The sequence below is a fragment of the Trichosurus vulpecula genome, chromosome 3 (genome assembly GCF_011100635.1).
Source record: "Trichosurus vulpecula isolate mTriVul1 chromosome 3, mTriVul1.pri, whole genome shotgun sequence".
NCBI classification, from domain to species: domain Eukaryota; kingdom Metazoa; phylum Chordata; class Mammalia; order Diprotodontia; family Phalangeridae; genus Trichosurus; species Trichosurus vulpecula.
Genome location: NC_050575.1, coordinates 84,843,998 through 84,866,458, shown reverse-complemented (window position 1 = coordinate 84,866,458; position 22,461 = coordinate 84,843,998). Strand labels below are relative to the sequence as shown.

General features: G+C 47.1%; 1 protein-coding gene across 1 annotated transcript; it reads right to left on the bottom strand.

Annotated features, from left to right (window-relative positions):
• Nucleotides 1-16,911: 16,911 nt before the first annotated feature.
• Nucleotides 16,912-20,347, bottom strand: TLX3 (T cell leukemia homeobox 3). The gene is made up of 3 exons (XM_036752711.1): nucleotides 19,768-20,347; nucleotides 18,976-19,219; nucleotides 16,912-17,585 (listed from the first exon to the last, which is right to left on the bottom strand). Exons 1-3 carry the CDS (start codon nucleotides 20,324-20,326, stop codon nucleotides 17,375-17,377), a joined length of 1,014 nt encoding a protein of 337 aa, XP_036608606.1. The 5' UTR covers nucleotides 20,327-20,347; the 3' UTR covers nucleotides 16,912-17,374.
• Nucleotides 20,348-22,461: the final 2,114 nt, after the last annotated feature.

The following is a 22,461-nucleotide window of genomic DNA, read 5'->3' as shown; positions in this document are numbered from 1 at the left end:
CGCTGTTGAGGGCTCACCCTACCTCCCGTATCAGCCTGTCGTGTTGTGATCTCATCCCTGGAGGTGTACTCATCCTGGTCCCTGATGTCCTAGAGACCCCCCCAAACCCCGCAATGTACTGCCCCACTCAGGCTTATTAGTAGTGTACTAGGCTTGTAGGAGTTAATAATGCCCGATGTTCTCTGGGTCCTTTTTCTCTCCCCTGGGATTGACCTGCACTTACTATGCTTTGTTGCAGTCGACCCAAAGAATGAGCAAATATATTCCATGCTTAACATGTATCTAAATCCATTCATTTCTAGAAAAGCTATCAGTTGTGACAAGCAAGGGACATCCATTTTAATTATGGAAAGAGGCTTTCTTATCAATTATTTATTAACTACAGAAAACAATATACACATAAAAAAGAAAAAATTATCTTGTTCTGCCAGTTCATCTGTACAAGGCTAAACTCCCACAGCATATAGACCTTTACTCTCATTCTGAGGATTTGTGTAAATACTGTGTGTATATGTATGTACATGTGTATATATGTGTGTATAAGTATATATGTATACACTATAGCTATACTTCTCCACTAGAGTGTATAGGAACAGGAAATATGTCTTAATTATCTTTTTATTTCTACCAGCACATAGCACAGACCTATACACACAGTAGGTCTTTAGTAAATGTTTATTGTTCAATGAGTATATTTAATTTGAAAAAGGACATTTAAAAATAAACAAATACATTGGCTGAGTGAACAAAACAATTGAAAAGCAAAAAAAAATGACTTAAACAGTTGATTTGGCATTATGTATTTAAAAGGTGTGAATCCTATTTTTAAAAACTAAATTCAATCTGGTTTATAGAACCAAATGAAATGAACTGGAGAACTGAGGCAATAATTCAAATCAGGTTACAAAACAGCAATACCAACAAAAATTCTCCTGAAATATGCAAATGATCTAGTCTAGGTAAAAGATTTGTTTTGGATTTGGATTACCCAGAAATTGATTCAAAGGATTTAGAGCTGGAAGCACCTTAGAGGTTTACTTCAAATGCATTATTTAATAGATGAACTAACTTTGAATTAGAGATTTTTAAGTGATTTACTCAAGGTCACTCAGGGCAGGTTTAGTCTTCAAACCTAGATATCCATGCCAGCCCCAGCCCTCATATGAATTCACTTTATTTTGCATATGTAGATAGTATTCCTGTCCTTCAAATCTGTTACATGTGTAGGGCTATATGTCCATAGACCTCAGGGTTCCACAGTGCTTGGTTCTGAGAGAGCTTCACTCAGAGGAAGTTCTCCCTGGATTATAACTTCCAGAAGCCCGTTCATGAATTCCATGGTGTGGGGATATCATTCAGCACATGTGTACTTTAATTGGATAGGAGCAATTTCAGGAAAGGAGGGATGGCAATCTCACAAGGTATACCAAGACACAATGGAAGCATGGGTTAGGGGTTCATAGCTAAAAGATATGAGAATAAACAGGGGAGATGTGGAAAGAGGCAGATGTAGCCAGATCATGCATAATGTATACTTCTGCTGTGTTATAGAGACAGAAGAGTTAACTGGGAGGTGTTTTTGGGGAGTGTCAACCATTTGTGAATAAATGCCAAGAGCATTTAGTATTTTATCTAATTCCTTTTTGTTACTCTGCCGGTGTGTTTTAATTAAATATCTTTATATTGAATGAATATGCTATCTGAATTGGTCTAGTCAGGGCTACATTGGTGGGGGCTCAGAGCTATGACTTAAAATAAAACCAGATATAAACAGTATCCTGAAACTGATCATGACAGAGATGGGGACCTCATTAAGAGGACTTCAGGTTATACAGGCAACAATTTATTTCTCAATTTAGAAAAATTCTAGGAAAATTTAAAAAGTTTTCAAAGGGGAAAAATTAATCTAAAAACAAGACAGATCTCAAGCTGTCTCATTAAATTTGGATAAAGCACTTTCTCTTAACTTTTCCCTCATAGAAATTAACAAGGTTTAGAGTATGGGGTATAGAACACAGTGAAAGAGTCAGAATGAACTTCTGAACTTTAGGCCATATACCACTTTGGCTGAAAGAAGGAAGCAAGACTGCAGCTTCACTGCTGTACCACTACCATCCCCCTACCCTGCCCCCCTATCCCCCAGTACCCTCCCTTCTCACCCACCCCACCCACCCTTGCCCTATTCTCCATTTCAGGTTATTTTCCTCAATCTTTTATTTCATTGGATGGCAACCATAGAATTTCTTTCTTTTTTTCTCCTTCCTTCCTTCCTTCCTTCCTTTCCTTTCCTTTTTTTTTTTTAAAGAAAAAGCAAGGAATAAAGGAATCATTAGCTAGCTTTTAAATGGAGCAAAAGTAAAAAAGAAACCATTTTGACTGGTTTGGAAATGAGATCTTACAAGACAAAGATGAAACTACAGCTGTGTATAATACTTGTTGCTAGAGAAAAAATTCTACTCCACCATACAAAAAATACTGGTTGTTTTCAAGACCCTCCTCCACATACAAAACTGAGAAGGTAATAATGCTGCCTTCTACTTAATTCAGTGCCATTAAGCTGAGGATTTCAAAGCATTTCCCATCAAAAGAGGAAAAAAGACAATTCCAGGTCTGCTTTTCTCCTGAACACAGTAAACTGAGGCTGTTTACAAAATACAAAATATTCAGTTGAAAACTGATAATATTCACCCTCCACATAGCTGCCAAATCCTTCCTCTGCAAAGCAGCCAAAATAATTTTTCTCTAGCACAGGTCTGCCTGTACCTCATTCCCTTGCTCAAAAACTGTCAGCGACTTCCTATTTCCAGAATAAAATACCCACACCTCAGCCTAGCATTTAAAGCTCTCTATAATCTGGCTCCAAATTACCTTCCCAATCTTATTTCATAATACTTCTCTTCAAACATTATATTACATTATATTACAGTTAAATTGGAAATGCAAAGACAACTACTGCTAATAGTAAACATTTACATAGCACCCACTGTGTGTTAGGCACTTTTACAAATACTATTTCAATTGAACCTCACAACAACCCTGGGAGGTGGGTAGTATTATTATCCCCATTTTACAGATGAAGAAACTGAGGCAGACAGAGGGGGTGACTTGCCCAGGGTCACACAGCTAGTAAGTGCCTAAGGGCAGATCTGAACTCAAGTGTTCCTGGCTCCACACCCAGTGTTCTATCTACTTTGCCATGTTTCTGCTGCTGTTGCCACGGCCATTTCTCCACACCCACCCTCCCCATCTTTTCGCTCCTGCCTTTGAGCATTCATTCTGACTTATGCCCATGTTTGGCACGTACTCCTTCCTGTTCTCCACTTTTCAGAATCCTTTTCTTTTTTCATGGTTTGGCTTAGGTACCGCTTCCTCAATGTACCACTCCTTCGTTCAGTGTTGTCTCCTTCCTCCCATGAATTTGTCTGCATGTTTGTCTTCCCAGTAGAACTCTTGTCTCTGATCCTCAGCGGTCAGCCAGAACAGTGCTTTCCTATTCGTAGCTTGTGTTTAATAAATGGTTTATTGAATTGGATTGAATTCAGAAAATCATGTGGACAGTTCTATGTGATGTTCGGCCTTATGTAGGCAAGGTTAAGCACAGTGTATATAACATGTAGTAGGCACTTAATAAATGCTTGTTGACTACTTGGCTAAGGTTTTTTATTTTTCATTTTTACCTTTTGCCTGCATGTTTTCTGAGATGTAGAAAGATAGAGCACTTAAATCTCTCAAGTGTTTTCCTGGATAATTTTGTTTCCTTGGAGACTGTGGGCTCAGGACTTCTGAAAATGGACCTTCAATGTAAAAAAGTGACCTTTTTTGCCTAAGAGAAAGACACATAGTAGGTCTGTCCATTTCCCAATGTTGGCATATTTTCAAAGACTTTTGGTGGAAGGTGTCCAAGAGGGGTGGAGTATTTCAAACGTGTTATAAGTCACCATATGGGGAGGAAAAAGCAACAACAGCCCAGTTTTGTCCTGTGTTCATGGCTTTGTTTTTCATAGTTTCATGCTTTAGTTTCAAACATAATCCAAATAATTGGATCCCTAAAGAAAGAACATACTTTCAAAAATCACAGATTTTGAGGTACAAGGAACCTTAGAGTTCATCGAATCTGACCTATTCACTTTGTAGATAAGGAAGCAGAGGCCTAGAGGGGTAAAGCCAGTTGCCCCAGGTAGCATTTGACATGACAGCCAGGACTCAAAACCAAATCCTCTCTGAATACAGCATTCTTTCCAAGGTACCCAGCTCCCTCCCTTCTGCATAGGCTTTCTTCAAATTTACCATTCTTAGTATGGACTTATTCAACTGAATCCCCCCCCCCCCAGCTTTAAGCAGGAAGTTCCCAAATTAAAACATATAGTTGTAAAAGAAACAACAATTTCCGGGAATCACACACACCCACACACCCACACACACACACACACACACACACACACACACACACACGCACACACAGAGGCTACAACAAGACCGCTTGGTCTGTGCTATTATATTTTATTTTTTTTTTGCTGAAAAATTGAGCCTGAAGCCTTTAAGATCTTTTTTGTTAGAACTTTCTAACTGTATCATAAATCTTTTATTAACATTTGGTATTATACTAATTAAAACTGTTCTCTGTATGTATTATTAATTTCCCTAGCACTTCTTGCTGGGGTGACGTTTTTAGCTGGCTAAGCAGAATGTACCACAGTAAATAAGGAGAAACTCATTTCCAGACAATTAGGCTTGCAGAAAAATAAGTCTGTTAATGGAAGGCATGATGATTACAAATTTTACCTAAATAAACAGGGTATCTTAATGGTAACTCTTCAAGCTAAGTAAACAGATTGGTGTGATAATGTCCTAAGCAATACTTAAGTGTAACGGTTTAATAAATTGGTAAATTACTCATTTCATCTTAGAACAAAATGGTAATACTGTAGTAATAACCTAGTATATATTCTGTAAATATGAAGCATTATCACTTTCGCTCTGCAGAAATCATCACAGTGATATGTCAGCATTGATCTAAAACTGCAGCATTTTATCTCAAGTTTATTACCCATTTTTGAGAATCGCTGAGATTTTCAGAGCATAATAGCAATAAAAGAAGAATTTAAAAAGCGCTTAAATGTGCATAAGTTAATCAGAGGTATCCTCGGGGGGAAAAGGAAATTTGGTAAAACATGAATTATAAGCATCATTTAAACTTACTTTGGACACTAGAGATAATAAATGGCACCATAATTTAGAAATAGCTTTTAACATCAATGACTGTAAGTACCACTTTACTGTTCATAAGAATTGCAAAGCAATGGTGCTGAGGCCAATTTTATTAGCCATTTTTTTCTTTATAAAAGCAATCCAACCATTTCCACCACTGAGTAGACAGGAACAAGAGTTACGTGCTAATATGCAAAATGCATTTAAGTTTTTTGAAATAGAGAATAATAAATTGTACCAAAAGATGCTGCCTGGAGACAAATGAATGATCATTTAAAGAGAATAAGGCTTTCTCAGAGTTTACATATTTGGGGAAACTTGATAAAAAAAAACCCAACAAATTGTTCATACATTTTCCCATTTGCACTAGAATGCCTCTGTGCTTTCAAATCAGGAGTATGAAGCTGTAAATTCTAACGATTGTGAGATGCTGCAACAAGAATTTTTTTTTTCAAATTGCCACCATTGACAAATCATTTCTAAACTATATGAAGTACATGATCAAGTTGTCCTCTAGAGTCTCACTGTAACCATTCCCGAGCAACTTTAGACCCACGAACCTTAGGAACTGCCATAAAATAGAGTTGGTTTGTGGGCAGGCAGGTGGTCAACTTTTCTCCAACAACATAATTAAAATTCAGAGGTTGGGGTGGAGAAGGGGGAAGGAAACTAATAAGAGAAATGAGTTTTGCAGTCAGAAGACCTGAGTTCAAATCTTGGCTCTGCCATTTACTGCCTGTGTGACCATGTGCCAGTAATTTAACTTTTTGGGGGCTGTTTCTCTTCTAAGGGTCTTTCTATCACTAAATCTAGGCTCTTTTGTTCAACTAATCCTCACTATTTAATCAAAACCTATTATGTGCTCGACACCATTATGCACCAAATTTGGGGGTGGGGTGGGGGGAGAGAGAGAGAGAAAGACAGAGAGACACAGAGACAGAGACAGAGAAAGAGAGAGAGAGAGACAGACAGACAGAGAGACACAGAGAGAGAGAGACAGAGAGAGACAGAGACAGAGAGAGACAGAGAAACAGAGAGACAGAGAGAGACAGAGAAACAGAGAGAGAGAGAGAGAGAGTGAGAAAGAGAGAGAGAGAGGGAGAGGGAGAGACAGAGACAGAGGAACAGAGGAGAAAACTATTCCTCGGTCTTGAGGAATTTACATACAATTTAGTTAAGAGTTGGGGGCAGGTAGATAAAGTTCATGAATAAGAAAATAGTCTATGATGTCAACTCAAAGGTATTGTTCAGAATTTAATTACAAGATTCAAGACCTCAGGTTTTAATTGCTATTTGATTAAAAAATACATTATCTTCTGTTTTATTTTGAAGTACATTTGCAGCAAAATCTAGTCAGGGGTTTTTGCAGACACAATTTCGATCTCCCCCTCATCTCAAAAAAATTAAATAAACTTGGAAAATAGCCTTGGGTGTCCAAGATTATCCTCTTTGTTGGTCCAAGAAACTAAATTGACAGAGACTAGGATTATTTTATTGAGGAACCCTCCAGTAGAGCTACACTCAGTTCAATTACTACAACAAATCATGCCAGGAAAAACCATGAAACATTCACTTACTTGAGGTGGGTAGGGAGTCAGGAAGGGCCATGTGGTAGCTTCCTGTTTTGACTAATTATTGTTGCTAACAAGTCGCTAAACTATTTTCTATGCTGCGGAAGGTTTACAAGTGTTGCCAGTATTTTCTAAAACTAATGCCCCCACTGTCCTGTTTTACTTATGCCTCTGCACTCCAAGAGATTGGATTGGAGGGAGAAGACACATCCATGTTCTTTTCTGAGATTCCTTAAGTCTGAAAACTGTTAGCTCCCTGCTATCTGCCAAATCACCATGATAGAGATAATTTGTTCTCTCCTGACATTTGTTTTCTCCCAAAGACGGCCCCTTTCTTAAGCTCCTACTAATCTGGCTGCATACTCTTTTCTTTATAACCATGAAGGATGGAATTCACTGGACATGTCCTTCCATTCAGAAGTGTGAGTTTTCAAATGTAGAGGATAACTCTTATTCTCAGTACTTTTAAAACCACCTGCAAATTTATATCAATTATATAAAGATCCTATTATACTTAAGGCAGTGTGCTATATTTTTTGTAATACCTTCTTTCCAAAGAACTTATATCTCAATCATTGATTCCATGGAACATCAGCATGCATAGGCATAGATGAAATCCACGTGGGTGATAATACTCGGCTCCTTAGCTTGTGCCTAATAAAGAAGTGGTCCCTCAATCCCTCTGGTTCTGAAGAGGAATAAATATCCATGGTCCATTTTAACATTGTCCAAAAGATAAAGGATAAGGCATGATAGCAATAATAATAAAAACAACCCAGGGACAGTGTTCTGTGGTTTATGCCTCAAGTTACCTTGGACACTGCATTTAAATTCCTTCTGAGGGGTACATGAATAGAGAATGCAAGAAGCTGCTTGGCTAAATAACTGGGAATTCCTCAGGGAAAATTTTCCCATCTTAAAAATGACCAAATGGGGTTAGTAGACCAACTACTCATGGTTATGAGGCAGTTGACCCAGAGAGCATGAGGCCTTAGAATGATGATCACACAGGGGTTTGGGGTTGGGGAGGATGGGAGAGAGAGCTGAGTCAGCCCTGCCCTTTCCACTCACTGCCTGGAATATCTAGGGTCTAATTTCCTTAAGTCTGTTAAGGGCTAAAGAACAATGGACCTAGGACAATTCAACCATGAGGAACAGATTCCATTTATCACAGCTTCCAGCTACGTAGTGGGGAGAACTTTCTTAGCAAATGGGCTGATTGAAACGATTTGGGCACTAGACAAAGCTTGTCGAATGTCTGTCTGTTCACACTGGTGGCCTTTCTTCTTTACTTCTGGACGCCATTGTGGATTGGCTTTAATGTGTTCAGTAATCTTGATGGCATTACCTAGTGCCAATTCTATTACCAACTTGGAAGACACTCAATCTGTAGAGAGGCAGCCTGTAGAATGGTGGAGTCAGAAAGACCTGATTTCAAGTTCAACCTCTGGCATCTACTGCCTTCTCAAGCCTGGGCAAGTCACTTTTCTGCCCTGTCCCCTGGGCTAAGGTCATATTACAGCTGCCAATCTGCATTGGTAGAAAGAATTCACTACACCAACGAAATCATAGATTTGAACCACACCTGAATAGCATTTATCAAATGTCAACACTGCTTTGCTCCTTTCTTTTCCATTCTAACCAGCCTCAAGGTTAACAAAAAATAAAAATAAAAAAATGACAAATGTTGAAAAGACTGAGGGTGGGATGGGGAATTGTCCACTGTTGGTGGACCTTTGAACTGATTCAGCCCTTCAGGAAATTAATTTGGAAGTGTATGCCAAAAGTTATTAAACTGTGCATATCCTTTAATTCAGTGCCCCCAAGATTACATATAACCAAAAGAGATAAAAGAAAGAGGAAAAGGACACATATGCATAATATTATTTATAGTAGCTCTTTTTGTAGAGACAAAGAACTAAAAACTGAGGGAGAGCCTATCAATCAATTGGGGAATGGCTGAACAAGTTATGGTGTATGATTGTGATGGAATAGTCTTGTGCTGTAAGAAATGATCAAGGGGACAGTGTCAGAGAAACCCAGGAATATTTGTATAAATTGATGCAGAATGAAGTAAACAGAACCAGTAGAACATTTTATAGTAACAATATCACAAAGACAACTCGAAAGGCTAAGAACTCCAATCAACGGAATGACTAACTATGATTCCAGAGGACTTATAATGAAATATGCTACCCACCTCCTGACAGAGAGATGATAGACTCAGAGTGCAAATTGTGACATTTTTTTTTTGGACCTGTCCAATGGGGGAATTTGTTTTGCTTGACTATGAGTTTTGTTTTTCTTTCCTTTTTGAGGATGGAGTGGAATTGGAAGGGAGAGAAGAAAGGATCTCATTAATTGAAAAAAATACTGTCCAGCCCATTTTCTTGCAGTTTTACTTCCCATGGTCTGCCATAGTAGCTGTTTGTTTCATGAACAGCACTTCTAGACCTTGCTTTTAATCCTGGGATTAGGGGAAGAAAGGGGGTTTGATAATTTTTCTTTAGTACATTCTGCCTCCATAGCAGCTCCATTCCCTCGTGTGTCTCTTCTGGAGAAAGAGCTACGGTTCTTTTCTAGGGTGGGTTGTGGGAGGAGACAGAGAGCCATTGAGTTCCTTTAGAAACTGGGGGGCGACTATGAGGAGAGAGTTTGAATGGGTTCCAGATCTATCAACGAGACAATTAGTTTGATAATTTAAACACTTCACTTTGAAAATAAAAGCAACAAAATGCTGACAGCCTGTTATGTATTATTATCTGCAGAGGGTCCAAAGGCCATTTAAGGAAATCAAAATTCTCACTTTTGATTTAAGAATTTGAACTGTTATTGTTTTTAAATTCAGGTGGGAATCCTTTAGGAAGTTACAGTATAAATATCTCTAACAAGAATTTAGTACAAAGAAACTTCTCCAACCTAGCAACCTCTAGGATTGATCAGACAATTTATCAAATACCCAGACACCCAATTCCTGCTGGCATTGATGCCATTTACTGCTTCTCCAAACATTTTTTTCCACCCACCCCCACACAAGCCTCCGTCAGCCTTTGCAAAATGTGTTTAAGTTTATCCTCAATAACTGCTAGGCAGAACCATTATAATCTCTAGTCTCTCCAAAAAACAGAGGAAGCCGCTCTCAAGGCTCTTCTCCCCAGAGTTTTAAGCCAGCAGAAGGCATTCAGGTGTTCTTTCCCCATTACAACTATTATAAATTTATAGTCCCAAAGAATGTTAGAGCTGGAAGGAAACTTGGAAATCGATCACTATCATCCTCCTAATTTTAAAAGTGAGAAAACTGAGCTTAAGTGACCTGCTGAAGTCATACGGCTAGTTAACGACAAAGTCGAGACTAGAAAGAAGCTCTAAGTGTCCGAATCCCCAATCCAGCGCATTCTGTAACACAAATTTATAGAAGAGCGATTTCATGGAGTGGGAAGGGACCTTAGACATCATAGAATTGCAGGGTTGGAGTTGAACTGAGCCTGAGTCTCACCCTTTTAAAAATGAGGAAAACAAAGTTCAGGTATCGAAGTAACTGGTTGAAGTAAAATCACACGTCTACTAAGTGGTGGATGGAGTTGGACAGGAACCCAGATCCATTACCTCCAGGTCCAGTGTTCTTTCCCAGCTCCCCCCAGGGTACATATAGACACAAATACAGTGTGTTCCTTATTGCCCAGCTAATACTTTTTTGTCAATGTCCGGGTGAGAAAGTACTTCTGCCTTTGGCTTGGACGTGTATCTATCTATAGATATTAACAGCTGCCCTTGGGAGGTGGGGTGGGAGGCTAAGAAATTTGAGCTGCAGAATTCCAGGATAAGTGTCCCAACCTCCGCACTCCACACTTTCAACTCTAGGGTCCCGGCCCGACATATTGACTTGCTGGAACCTAGATCACTTCCCCTGTTTTCTGGTTCTGATGAGATTTAGGACGCCTCTAGTTCAGACTCCTCAGGATTTTAATGAAATAATAATTTTCCCTATTTTGATGTTTTTTTTTAAATTAAGAAAACCACTAAATGATGACTGCTCTATTCTGTCTTTAACAAAGCCCGAAAGATTTAAAAGAGAAATAAGCCAGGATGCAGCATTACAAATTTCCCCGAAACAAAACGGTTGATCAAGAAACCATATACATATTGCTACTTGGAGAAGCAGTCACCGGACATACTTCGTGACGGGCGGGTTGGGGGAGGCTGTGTTCAGGATGGATTAACAATCTTCGTTTGTGGTAAAATTTACCACCTGGCGATGCCTTTACGGAAAGTTTTCATGCAAATTCCTTGATTATTATTATTTTTTTTTAAAAGAAAACTGAAGCCAGAAGACTCTAGGTGGTTGTTTGCCCAGTAATGACTACTTCCGTTATGCTTTTCTAGCGATTGGCACTCTAGCATATTTTAATTTACTGAACGAGCCAGCGAAGTGGCTCTAGGAGAACCATTTTCGCCCTGGGTTCGAGCAGTTACCCTAAGAGCCTCTAATATTGCACCCAGTTCTCCTGGTCCTTCAGTCCTTCCTTCCGAAGTTGTCCCAAAGGCTCCTTGGCTTCTTTTCCTGAAGCCCCAAATTAGAGTCATGTGGGCGCATCCAACTGGGGTGGATGGGGAGAGTTAACTTGTCTCTCTAGCACGGACCTCCTTGGGGTCCACCGCTATTTAAAGAGGCAAAATCCGCGAAGCTTTTCTCTGCCCCGAAAACGACTGGGTGGTGACGGGTCGCCAGCATTCCCAAACAAGACTTGGAGGAAGATCGACTTGACAATTTCTCTTCTGAGAAATTTCAAACAAACAAACAAACACCTTACAGAACCGAGATGGCTCCAGGGGTGCTTTCGGGAGCTCCCGAGCTAACACGCTGGAGAAGAGCTGAGCCAAGGAGCAAGGAGCCAGAGAGTTAACTCCGCACGTGCCATTGGCACGTCGAGGCCTGAACTGCTTAAGGAACTGACAATGCCCTTCCGGGTGCGAGGGTTTAAAGCGGGAAGCCGAGGCAAATGGAGTCACCGAAAGTGACTTGGCCGACAGGTGGAATCTAGCTTCCTCTCCTTTGCCTGCCTAGGGTCGGAGAAAAGCCGTAGATGAAAACAAAGTCCTTTCCACAAGCTCAGCCGCGAACACCGGATTCCGGGAGCCTCCTCGAGGTTTCTATAGTTCCTCACTGCCAGGGCAGCTGGCATGAAGCAGGTGGGCGGTAGCGTTTGCCTTCGTGTCCTCAGCTCCAGGCCAAACGCAGCTTCCAGCGCTCTCTGTAGTGCCCGCTCTGGCTGGGGTCGCAGACGGCTTAGAGTCCAAAGCAGCGTCCCAGGGGACTTGGGCCTCTCAGCGCCCAGGAGCAAGTGGATTGTGAAAAAACTCTTTGAGCTTTTCTCTGCCCCAGCTTTCTTCATTTGTAAAATGGGGGTGGCCTTAGGGGAGTGGAGAAACTTCATTAAGAAACTCAGTAGGAAGAAGGCATAGGAGGAAAGGGAACGGACTAGGCAGGGGGCTTTATCATACTGCCTCTCTCCCCTCACCCAGAATTTCGCATCCTTCCTTCGCATCCCACCACCCAATGATAACTACAACAAACACACAAACAAACACCACCAACGCTTTAAACTGGCTTTCGCAACAGTTCGCACTGTATATGGAATGGCCGCAGTAAGCTCTGATTAGTAGGCCACTCGCTGATGGCATTACCCCTACTGCTTCTTTCATGGGAGGATTCTCTGTGTGAGCGCTCAGATGGGACCTTAGAAATGTCCTTCACCTGAACCCCTTCTTCCGGGGAGCTTAGTACCAACTGCAAATACAAGAGGGCTTTATAGACTACGCGGGTAGTCTAGGAGAATTAGTAGGATAGGGATTTGGGATGAAGAGGAGGCTTCTGACAGCTGAGGACTGCCACTGCCTGACACGCTTCCATTTGCCTAGGCACAGTCCACCTAATTTCAAGCAGATCTCATCTAGGTGCCTTTGCTATCTAGCTTGGTCTAGTTCTCTTTCCTGTAAATTCCAGGCCTGTGGAGGTGTGTGTGTGTGTGTGTGTGTGTGTGTGTGCCCGCTAAGGCATACCAAGGGTTATAATAGCTAGGAAAAATAGAAGGAATCATAGGCTATGTACTAGGTTCTCCAAAATCTCGGGGGGGGGGAGGGGGGAACAGGTTCATCCCTTATCCCTCTACCGTCTTTGCTCCTGAATCGCCACCACCTTCTCCCTCCCAAAACATACATACACATTCCCTGTACCATGTCTGCTTAAGGAAGGAAAGAGAGTAGAGCAAAGAAGACCGCCTTTGGCTATACTAAAAGACTGGGTAAATGGAGGCCCTACAGAAAAATGCCACACTTCTCGCCATACGTGTCACTCCCGGGTTCTTGCCGGGCTCCTAGGAGCACCCTAGAGCACACTGAAAAGAAACGAAGGCCCCAGAAATTCTCAGTAGCGACCCGGGTTTTGCCTGCTGCTCCCTTCCACTCTGGGAAGCGACGCCTAATTCCGAGAACCCTCCTTAATCTAAACTGCGGCTGTAGATGCCCAGCGAGTCTCAGCTTTATTATCTATCCCGTTGGGGACTGTCAGATCTCAGAAGCTGGAGGAGTGGAAATTCGGGGAGACTACGCACAGCTCTATTTTTCCCCAAAGCATCACCACCCCCGGAATAATTGCAAAGAAATTGCGAGTAGGGGGTAGTAGTACGGCTTGGGAAGTGATGGAAAACCGGTTCCATCTGGTCCAGTGAAGTGCGAGACAGCAGGGTAGCTAGTGGCGAATACCCTCCGCTTTTCATGAGCTGGAATCAGGGTTCTTAGTGTGTAACCCTGAGCTGAACACCACCCTTGATTCTTCTCCAATCAGGCAGTCTTTCTCCCTGCCTCTCCGCTGTCTCACCACCAAATGCCTCCTCCCTAGTGAACCTCCACTCTGCTCTTTCCCCACCTCCACTTTCTAGGCGTACTTGGGAGAGATCCACTTTGAGGGAAGCTCCTCATGGGGGTGGGGTCCTTCAGTTATTACAAATCGACGTCGCGTCTCCTCAAGAGTTTCTTGCTCCAGGTAACTCGGAGTTGGAGCGTGAGCAAGGGATTTGGAGTTAGGGCGATTGAGATTTAAGCACACAACGCCATCCCTGCTTCCCTCCTGTGGCAGAACCCTATCAGTGAGGGAAAGAGTGGGCAGTGTCTCGACTCCCGAATGTCTGGCTCCTGGAAAAAGCAGGTGACTTCTAGGGACCCCAGCCTCGAGCAGGCCTCCGGACTGACCCTGAGATAGAGTTGCCCCGCTTCGCATTAGCTTGATTTCGTTCCCCGAAGATTTCACATACAGCCAAGGTGATTGTTAGGAAAGGGGAATAAGTGAAATGAGCCCCGTACACCTCAGAGAGAAAGGGAAGAGACAAATCAACCTCAAGAAAAACGATGGATAAAATACGAGGCCCTCAAGTCCACCCTCCCCACACTGAATTCAACTGGACGCTAAATGCAGTCTGAATAAGACGACCCTCTCCAGAGACCTGGGCCTCAATTGCCTTCGTTCTCAGAGGCAGAAGGGTGAGGCCTTGGGATTTTTTAGGGAAGTGGGGGCGGGCAAGGGGAAAGCCATCGTTTTGAGATGTTAATGACAAACCTCGAAGACCTTTCAGTCGTTTTCTATCTAGAGTGTGATGATGTTTTTTTAAATCGCTACTTTAATCGAAGATGAAGGAAGTCCGTGGAGACTGGCAGAGGTGGAGCAACATGCTACGTCCGGCTCGGGCGTTGTCCTCTAGTGCTTTAGGATTTGGGTTCCTTGGGATCTCGTGCCGTAGTTGATTTCTGATGCTCGGCCTGGAAAGAGGGTGTGCCAGTGGGAAAAGGAAGAAACCACTTCATTCAATCATCTCTGGTGGATGCTCAGAGTGAATCGCCCCGGACGCGCCCAGAGTGTAAATGTTGAAGGAAGGCCATACCATTTTCCCCGGTCTAACGAAAGTCAAGTACCCGAAGAACACGGGATCGAAGACAAGCGCGGAGTACTAGGGAAATAGGGAGCGGTTTTCAAGAGGAGAAGGGTTGAGAAGCCAGGAGGCACCACCAGAGGGCCCGGGAGAGGCCCTGACCCCCAGTCAGGGTCTTCAGGAGAGACCTTTTAGGGGGCAGTAGAGCTGAGAACCCAGAAAAAAAGAGGGGAAAAAAGAAGGGGCGTAGGGAGAAGAGAGAAGGAAAATAAAAGAGAACAAAAGGGAGAGGGAAAAGGGAACAAAAATGGAAGAAGGAACAAATAAAAGGAAGGCAGTCCCCGAGACCTCGGACATAGTACCCTGTGAATCATCTGAAACTATCCTACACAAAACGGCAATAGCTAGTTAACCGAGGTTAATTCTGGTTCACCCAGTTTCTGAAAGATGAACCTGACCTCCTTCGTTCTCAGGGGAAACAAATAAACAAAAAACCTAAGTTATGGTGACTAGAGCGACCTTTCCGGAAGCCTGGCATCTCCCCCACCTGTTTAGCGAAGGTTCTTCAGGAGGTGGTGTGAGGTTCGGCAGCAAGCTCCAAGTGCAAGAAGACATAATTCTGGAGAGTTTGCAGATTCCCCACGCTTCTGTGCTGCCTTCCTTACGTGTCCAGAGTGTTTGGGACTTTGGGAATGCAACCAGCCATCTAACATCCATCCACATTCGAAGATCCTGCCGAAGATTGACCGCTTTGATATCCTGGGAGGCGCAACTGCTACTTTTCTGTTAATCGATGACCGCGGCCTGATCCCCCCTAAAGCGGCCAGACGGAGGAAAGAATGAAGGGAGAGGGAGAAATTGAGAAAGGAGAGGACGCTTTCTCCCGCCATCCTCGAGTCCGCTCCTGGAAGCAAGGAGGACAAAGGCCAGAGAGGCACTGACCACTCCCGGCCCAAGACTGGTAAAGGAGAAAAGACACTAGACACTTTGATCCCCTCTTTCACCAAGCCCTGAGCCTTCTCCACACTTCCCCAGACTTGGTCACGTTTTGGGGATCGGTGTCACGAGAGGGTTTGTGAGGTTTAGGTAGAGGATTCTTGCTGCTCCTAATACGAGACAGAGTCGCTGAGCTGGGCCTTAACACAGAGAACTGATCAGATTGGTCCTTTTAACCAATGTTTACACAAGAATCTTCCATAAGTACTCTAGCTCCATCTCAGTCATCCAATTCAGCGGTCCCACCCCACCTCTCCGAGGCGCACCCAAGACTCTAACATGCTGAGGAAGGAGGAAAGATAACCGGTGATTGTCGGACTGGGAAACTAATCTGAAGAATAGATCCAGGTACTCTCACCCTTACGTCCTGGTCACATCGGAGCCAGAGAGTAGACCCCATGGACAAAGCTGCTTCTTCCTTGGACACCCCGATCCCACTACCATTTCTTGACTTTCGGCCTGGGGTCCACAGTGGAGAGCTGCACCAACCTAGACCTAAAATATACTCTTTCTACACCATCCCCTCCCTCCCTAGTGCTCGTTCTTACGCCAGGGTCCAGGCCTGCCCGAAAGTTCCTGCACTATCTATAGCACGGAGTCTCTCCCAAAATTTCTCCCAGGTTTCTTTTTCTTTCCAGTAACCTCTGAGGACACCAGGGACTCTCCAGCCTCTGGCCCCATCCGAGCCTGAGCTCGAGGGAAGGAGGGAGGTGGTGCAGTGGGCACTCACTGACCTGGGGCAGGATCCTCCGGGAGGGCTGAGGTGGCGGCTCCAGAAGCGAGCTCATGTCCGTCCCCGAGTCCTCCCGGGGTCCGAGCTCTAAACAGAACGTTCTAGTCCCCGGGGAGGCTGAAATGTAAGAAAGGGGCCGAAGAGACCTCGGGCAGCTGAGTCCCTCTGCCTTCACCGCCGCGCCCCCCACCCCAGGCCCCAAGCCAGGAGGGGAGCAAAACTATGGGAAAATGAACAACATGAAAGGAAAAGGAAACGAAATGAAATAAAGTGAAGTAAAATTAAATAGCTAAATTTTATTAAATAAAATTAATTAAATAAAATGGATGAAAATTCAATAAAATAACGGAACAAAAGCGAAGGGCTCTGCCCCCTTTATCTCCCCAAATCTGGGGTCGCCTTGACCTCCCATTCCCCCCAGCATCTGACATTCCCCCACCCCCAGCTCTTCCCGCCTCCCGGGGGAAGCAGACTCAGGGCGCCGATTCCTAAAGAAAACTTTTATTTACACGTTTGGGCAAAAGTACAAAGTATTATACAGGCGCCCCGCCCGGGGGGGAGCGGGGCAGGTGAAACCTAAGGCGCTTTGTCGGGCCCGGGGCATGGGCAAGGGCGAGGAGCCTGCAGAGGGAAGGGAAGGAAGGCCCGGATTGTGCTGCTGCGCGGAGCCCTCGCTAGCCCCGGGCCCTGCGGGGCGAGCGCGGCCGCAGACGGAGCGGGCCGGGTCGGGTGGCGCGGTCCCAGCTGCCCTGCGGCTTGCCGGCCTCTTTGGGAAGGCGGCAGCCCGTGCCCCTCATCCCGTCCCCTGCCCACTCTCCCCCCACCCTGGCCCGACCCGGCCCGGCCCAGCCCCGCTGGGAGACCGCGGTTGTGGGCCCGTCCCTAGTCCCGAGGCCCGGGCCCGGGCCAGAAGCGCTCTCGGGGTGTGGCGGTCCGGCCGCGGCTCAGACCAGCGAGGTGACGGCGGGAACCTTGGTGCCTTCCTCCTCCCAGGGTTGCAGGTTCTGCAGAGCAAACAGCGACGAGTTGTGCAGACAGAGCGGGTCCGGCTGGATGGAGTCATTGAGGCTCTTTTGGAAGGCGTCATGCTGGAGTTGCAGCATCAGCCGGCTTGCCTGCTGCCTCTCGGCCTCTCTCTCCTCTGCCGTCTGCCGCCTGCACGGGGTAGGGGAAAGGGGTGCACACACCCGCAACGACTTACTCCATTTCCGAGGCATTGGCCGGAGGAGAAGCCCAATGCCCTTCCGCAGCCCCCACCCCTCAGCCTTTCTCTCGCCCAGGAGTCTTCTTTCCCTTAATCCTGAGGTCACGATTTTAAATTTGTCTCCAGGGCCGGTTACGGCCAAGAGCTAGAGACCCGAGTTCAGGCGGCTGTTTGGAGAAAGACCTAGTGGCCTCGGTGGCTAGGAGATTAAGGAGGAAGGCGGGGCTGGACTGGATGGGGACAGGAGGTGGGGTCCGATAGTAGAACCTGCCTGGTCCCAGGAAGCAAAATCTGAAAGAAGTCGCAGAAACCTGTCCCAGGAAAACAGATTCCACCCGTCTGGGCCTCCTCGACCCCACGGAGAAACCCCTACCCCCTCCCCGAACTTCTCCCTTGTTTTTGGTTTTATTCGTAGGTTTTTCGATGATTTTGCTTTCTCCGAGGGAGGATTCTCCGCCAGGCTGCGGTTGCATCTTTATTGTTATTTAGACAATAAAGATAGCTTCGATTCAGTAACAATAACGGCCAAAAATGGTCTGTTGGTTTTAGAAACACTTCTTATAATTTGAGTGAGATGTCCCTCCCTCAGTGTCTCTCAGAAACCTCTCGTTACCGATTTATTCCTCAATCCACTCTCCTGAAACCCTTTCCTCCCAAATCAGAGAGCCCCCCTCAACCCACGCAGGCAAGATGCTCTGGGAGATGGGTAAAAGAGGACTGAGGTGGGGCGAGGAGGCTGGAGAGCATACCAGGGAGAAAGAAATAAAGAAATGGGGGAAGAGAGAAAGACAGAGAGAGAGAGAGAGAGAGAGAGAGAGAGAGAGAGAGAGAGATTTAAAAGACAACGAAAGCAAAAACAAAAACCCCACCGAAAATGAGAAGAGCACAGAGAGAAGACTAGAAAAATAGAGGAATAGATAGAAAAAGAGAAGCATGGAGGAGAAAGAGGAGATAAGCAACCGGAAAATGAACTAAAACAAGGTAAAAGAACAAGACAAAAATGAGAACAGGAATTCTAGAGATGGACCGAGGTGGAGAGAAGGAAAGACATGGGAAGGAACATTTGGAGAGGAGAGGAGAGGAGAGGAACGAAGAAATGCAGGAAGATCAAGACGGGGAACAAGAAGGGAAGAAAGGTAGGAAGGAGAAGAGGAATAAAGGCTGTGCAAGGTGATAGGGAGCAAAAGCTTAACGCTGTCGGGCCGACATAAAGAAATGAATGGGCAGGGGGAGATAAAGAGCCAGAGAGACTGAGAGGAGGGAGACGGAAGGCAGGCGGGAGGGAGGAGTGAATCAGGCCAGAGTCTAGGACGGGCTCCAGGCCTGGCTGGCTTCTCTCACCGCCACTTGGTCCTCCTGTTTTGGAACCAGGTCTTGACCTGCGCGTCGGTCATCTTGAGGGACTTGGCGAGCGCCGCCCTCTCGGCAGAGGCCAGGTACTTCTGGCGATGGAAACGTTTTTCTAGCTCGCAGATCTGCACCCGTGAGAAAGATGTGCGTGGCTTCTTCCTTTTCGGGGGCGTCCGGTTCTGATAGGGGTGTCCAATTCTCCGAGTTACGGTGAAGGGAGTGAGCGCGGCCGCTGCTATGGAGATAGATGGGACTTGTTGGAGCCCAGTCCAATGCCACCTTTCGCTGGTTGGGCTTAGCCTGATCCAAGACAGGAGTACGGGGACTCCCTGGGACCCCCGGCCAGGCCCAGCCTCAGGCTCCCCTCCAGATGCAAAACACTTAGTTATTTCATTTGGTTTCGTTTGTTCCCACAGCTCTGGGGCCCGACTAGGGCCAGAGACAACCCCCCCCCCCCCCGCCTCCACCACCTCCTGCAACCCCGCCCCCGCCTAGCCCTCCAGGAGCCCCGATCCCCAACCCCACCCCGACGCCGCGGGGGCCCCTAGGGGCTCAGGGCTTGGAGGCCTCTGCAATTCTCGTTATTCCGGGATTTTTTCCCAGGGAAGCGACCTGGGCCGGCGAGCTGCGAGGTGAGTGGTTTGGGGGGAACGAAAGGCAAGAAACACAGAGGCCCTGACCTTGGGAACACACCCATCAACTGGGCTGGGGAGCGAGGCAGCGGTAGGGCCCCGGGAGCGATGGGGCGCGGCGGCGGGCCGCGGAGCTTGTTGGATGGCTCACCTGTGAAACGATCTTTCACAAAGCGACGGCTGCTTTCCATCCAGGGAAAGTTGAGTCCGCCCAGGCTTGGCACAGCAGGCACCGCAGGCATGGCAGGCAGCGCACTGGGCAGAGGCGGTGGCACGGCCCCCGGGAGCGGCCTGTGCGCCGGAACTCGTATCACCCCGGCGGGTGCCAGGCTGAGGTTGACGCTGTAAGATCCCGCGTCCTCAAAGGGCGCGCCGAGGCCAGCGAAGGAGGCCGGCAGGGACGGGTACGCGGCGCCCGGCCGGCTCCCAGGTCCCCCCAGGTAGCTGGCGCCGTCGGGGCCCCTGGGGGCGGGAGCGCTGTCCTGGTCCGGGCTGTTGAGGATCTGGTCTATGCCGAAGCTGATGGGCTCGTGAGGATGCGGGGTCTGCGCGCTGGCGGGCGCCTCCATCCTGGGCGGGCGGGCGGGCTGGGCTGGGCTGGGCGGGGAGGCGGCTGGGTCCCCGTTACGGCGCAGCCATGAAGGGCCCGGCGCCTCTCCTCGCACTGAAACTTTGCCAAGAGTGCGCGGGCCCGACAGGCTCTGTGTCATCTTTCTTGAACCGAACCTGGAGTTTCCGCTGCTAATTTCTCTCCCGCCGCTGCCATTGGCTGCGAGCAACAAGCCTCTCTCTTCTCATTGGCTCCCGGGTTTCAATAAAGGGCTAATTCATGGAAATCGGAGCTTAGGGACTGTTCCAAGGTGACATCATTTTAACAAACGAACAATAGGTCAAATTTATTAGCCGGGATAATGGGCGGCGGATATTAGCGCTCGAGCCTCAGCCTCCGAAACTCGAAATCTAACGAAGCCGCAATTAGGAGGCGCTCCCTGTTCCGCCTCGGGCCCGGGGCCACACATATTTTCAGCTACAGGCCTGACTTCTTAATATCTTCTGTTTTTCTCTAGTTTTCCATTTTTACCCGTTTGCGCAAAAAGCAACAAACCAACCTATAAAAACAAAAACAACAAAATCCCTCCAAAGCAACCCTACAAAATCTGGATTCTCACAGGAGTCAGGCGGCTATTCCTTCTGGAGGTGAAGGGGAAGCCGGGTGTGCAGGGCCCAAAGGCTCCACAGATGCCGCGCTTCTCCCGCGGATTCCGGCCCAGACAGCTAGAACTACGGACAAGTCTGGGAGCGAGCGCGGCGGAAACCTTTATTTCTTTTCGGGGAGATGCCGGAACACTCAGCCTGCGCGCGGCCCTGGGACGCTTCTACAATCTACTGCTCCCATCCCGCGGAACCCACCGGCCCGGTCCCCACGCGCGATGTTTTCTCCCAGGCTCAGACTGGCCCTATGCTCGCTTTCCCTGTGGAGGAGAGAGAAAGAGTAAGTGGGGAACAGGAGCCTGAAGAAGGAAGGAGAGAGAGACCGTGTTCCTGAGCTGCGCGGCGCCGCGCAGTCAGTGCGCCAGGACCCGCGTGGGATGAATTCTGTCCAGAGTTTCGGCCGCAGCTCGCGCAGTGAGTTTGGAGACGCTCCCTGGCGTTGGAGCGGGACCGAAGGCGCTAACAATTCAATCAGGTCCAGACGCATTTACTTAGTCCAGGGTTATAAAGGGAAATGAAAACGGGGAAGCGAATTGTTCTTAATGGGATGTAACGGGGTTTGATCAGTACCCGAGGGCGGCGGAGCCTGGTGTCTAGGGGAACAGGGGAACCCCACGGCTTGGGAGGCCGGAGATACGGGGACCCTGGGTGGCTTGGGCAAAAAACGAAATCCGTAGTTGGGACCCCGCGTGTACCGCGTGGGTATTAGAAATGGGCACCTGGGGCTCCTGGCGGGAAGTCAGGAGGCTCCTTATGTGCCCAAGTTCCCCCCAGTCTCGGTTACCGCCGGCTCAAATGTGGGGCCCCCTCCGGGTCCCCGACTTCGTCACTGTCTCGGCATGATTTCACATAGAAGCTCCGGAGATTTCCCGAGTCCAGCTACTAGTTTTCCTCGCCTGGGTGTGTCACCCGGAGCCTAACCCGAGGTCCCCTTTCCAGGGGCAAAAGTCCGGAGACCAGGGCTTTCTGGGTCTCGCGTGAAGACCCAGGGCTGCGTTGGGACTTGGGATGGGGGAGGAAGGTTGAGAGTCCGAAGGCCCCAGGCAGAACGGGACACCGAGGGGTCCAGCTAGAGGAACAGAGGCGCAGCAGGAATAGCGGCGACCAAGATAGGTCCTGTGGACCGGAGCAACCCTCCCGACATCCCCTCCCGTCCCATCTCCTCCCTAGGGACTAGAGAGAGGCGGGGACACCGCTTTGTTAGAGGAAATTGCAGGTTGATCTGCATAATGGGCCGGGCGCCCGGGGCCATCTCTTTATTGCAGACGAGCCTAGCGATCAATCCTAGGGGCGAGTGACCCCCCTCACTTTCCTCCTTTGCTGTCTGCCTGACCTTGGGGGCCGCCCCCAAGTGATGAGGGTAGGGGAAAGGAGGACCTGGTCCGATAGGTGGGGGGACTTGAGGCCCCATTCCCTGTCAGGCTCTCCTGAGGCGAGCCTGCAGCAGGATTGGGAGAAGAGCGTGAGGCCCTACCCCTAGCAAGCCCCAAGACTGTGGGAGGGAGGAACACTTGTCACCATAGTAACAGGAGGTATAGCCGGTAGGAGTGGGGGGAGAACTGTGTCTTCCTCCCCACCCCGCTGCTTCCCTAGTTGAAGGCCCCACCACAAGGTTACCTTCAGTTTCCAGCAG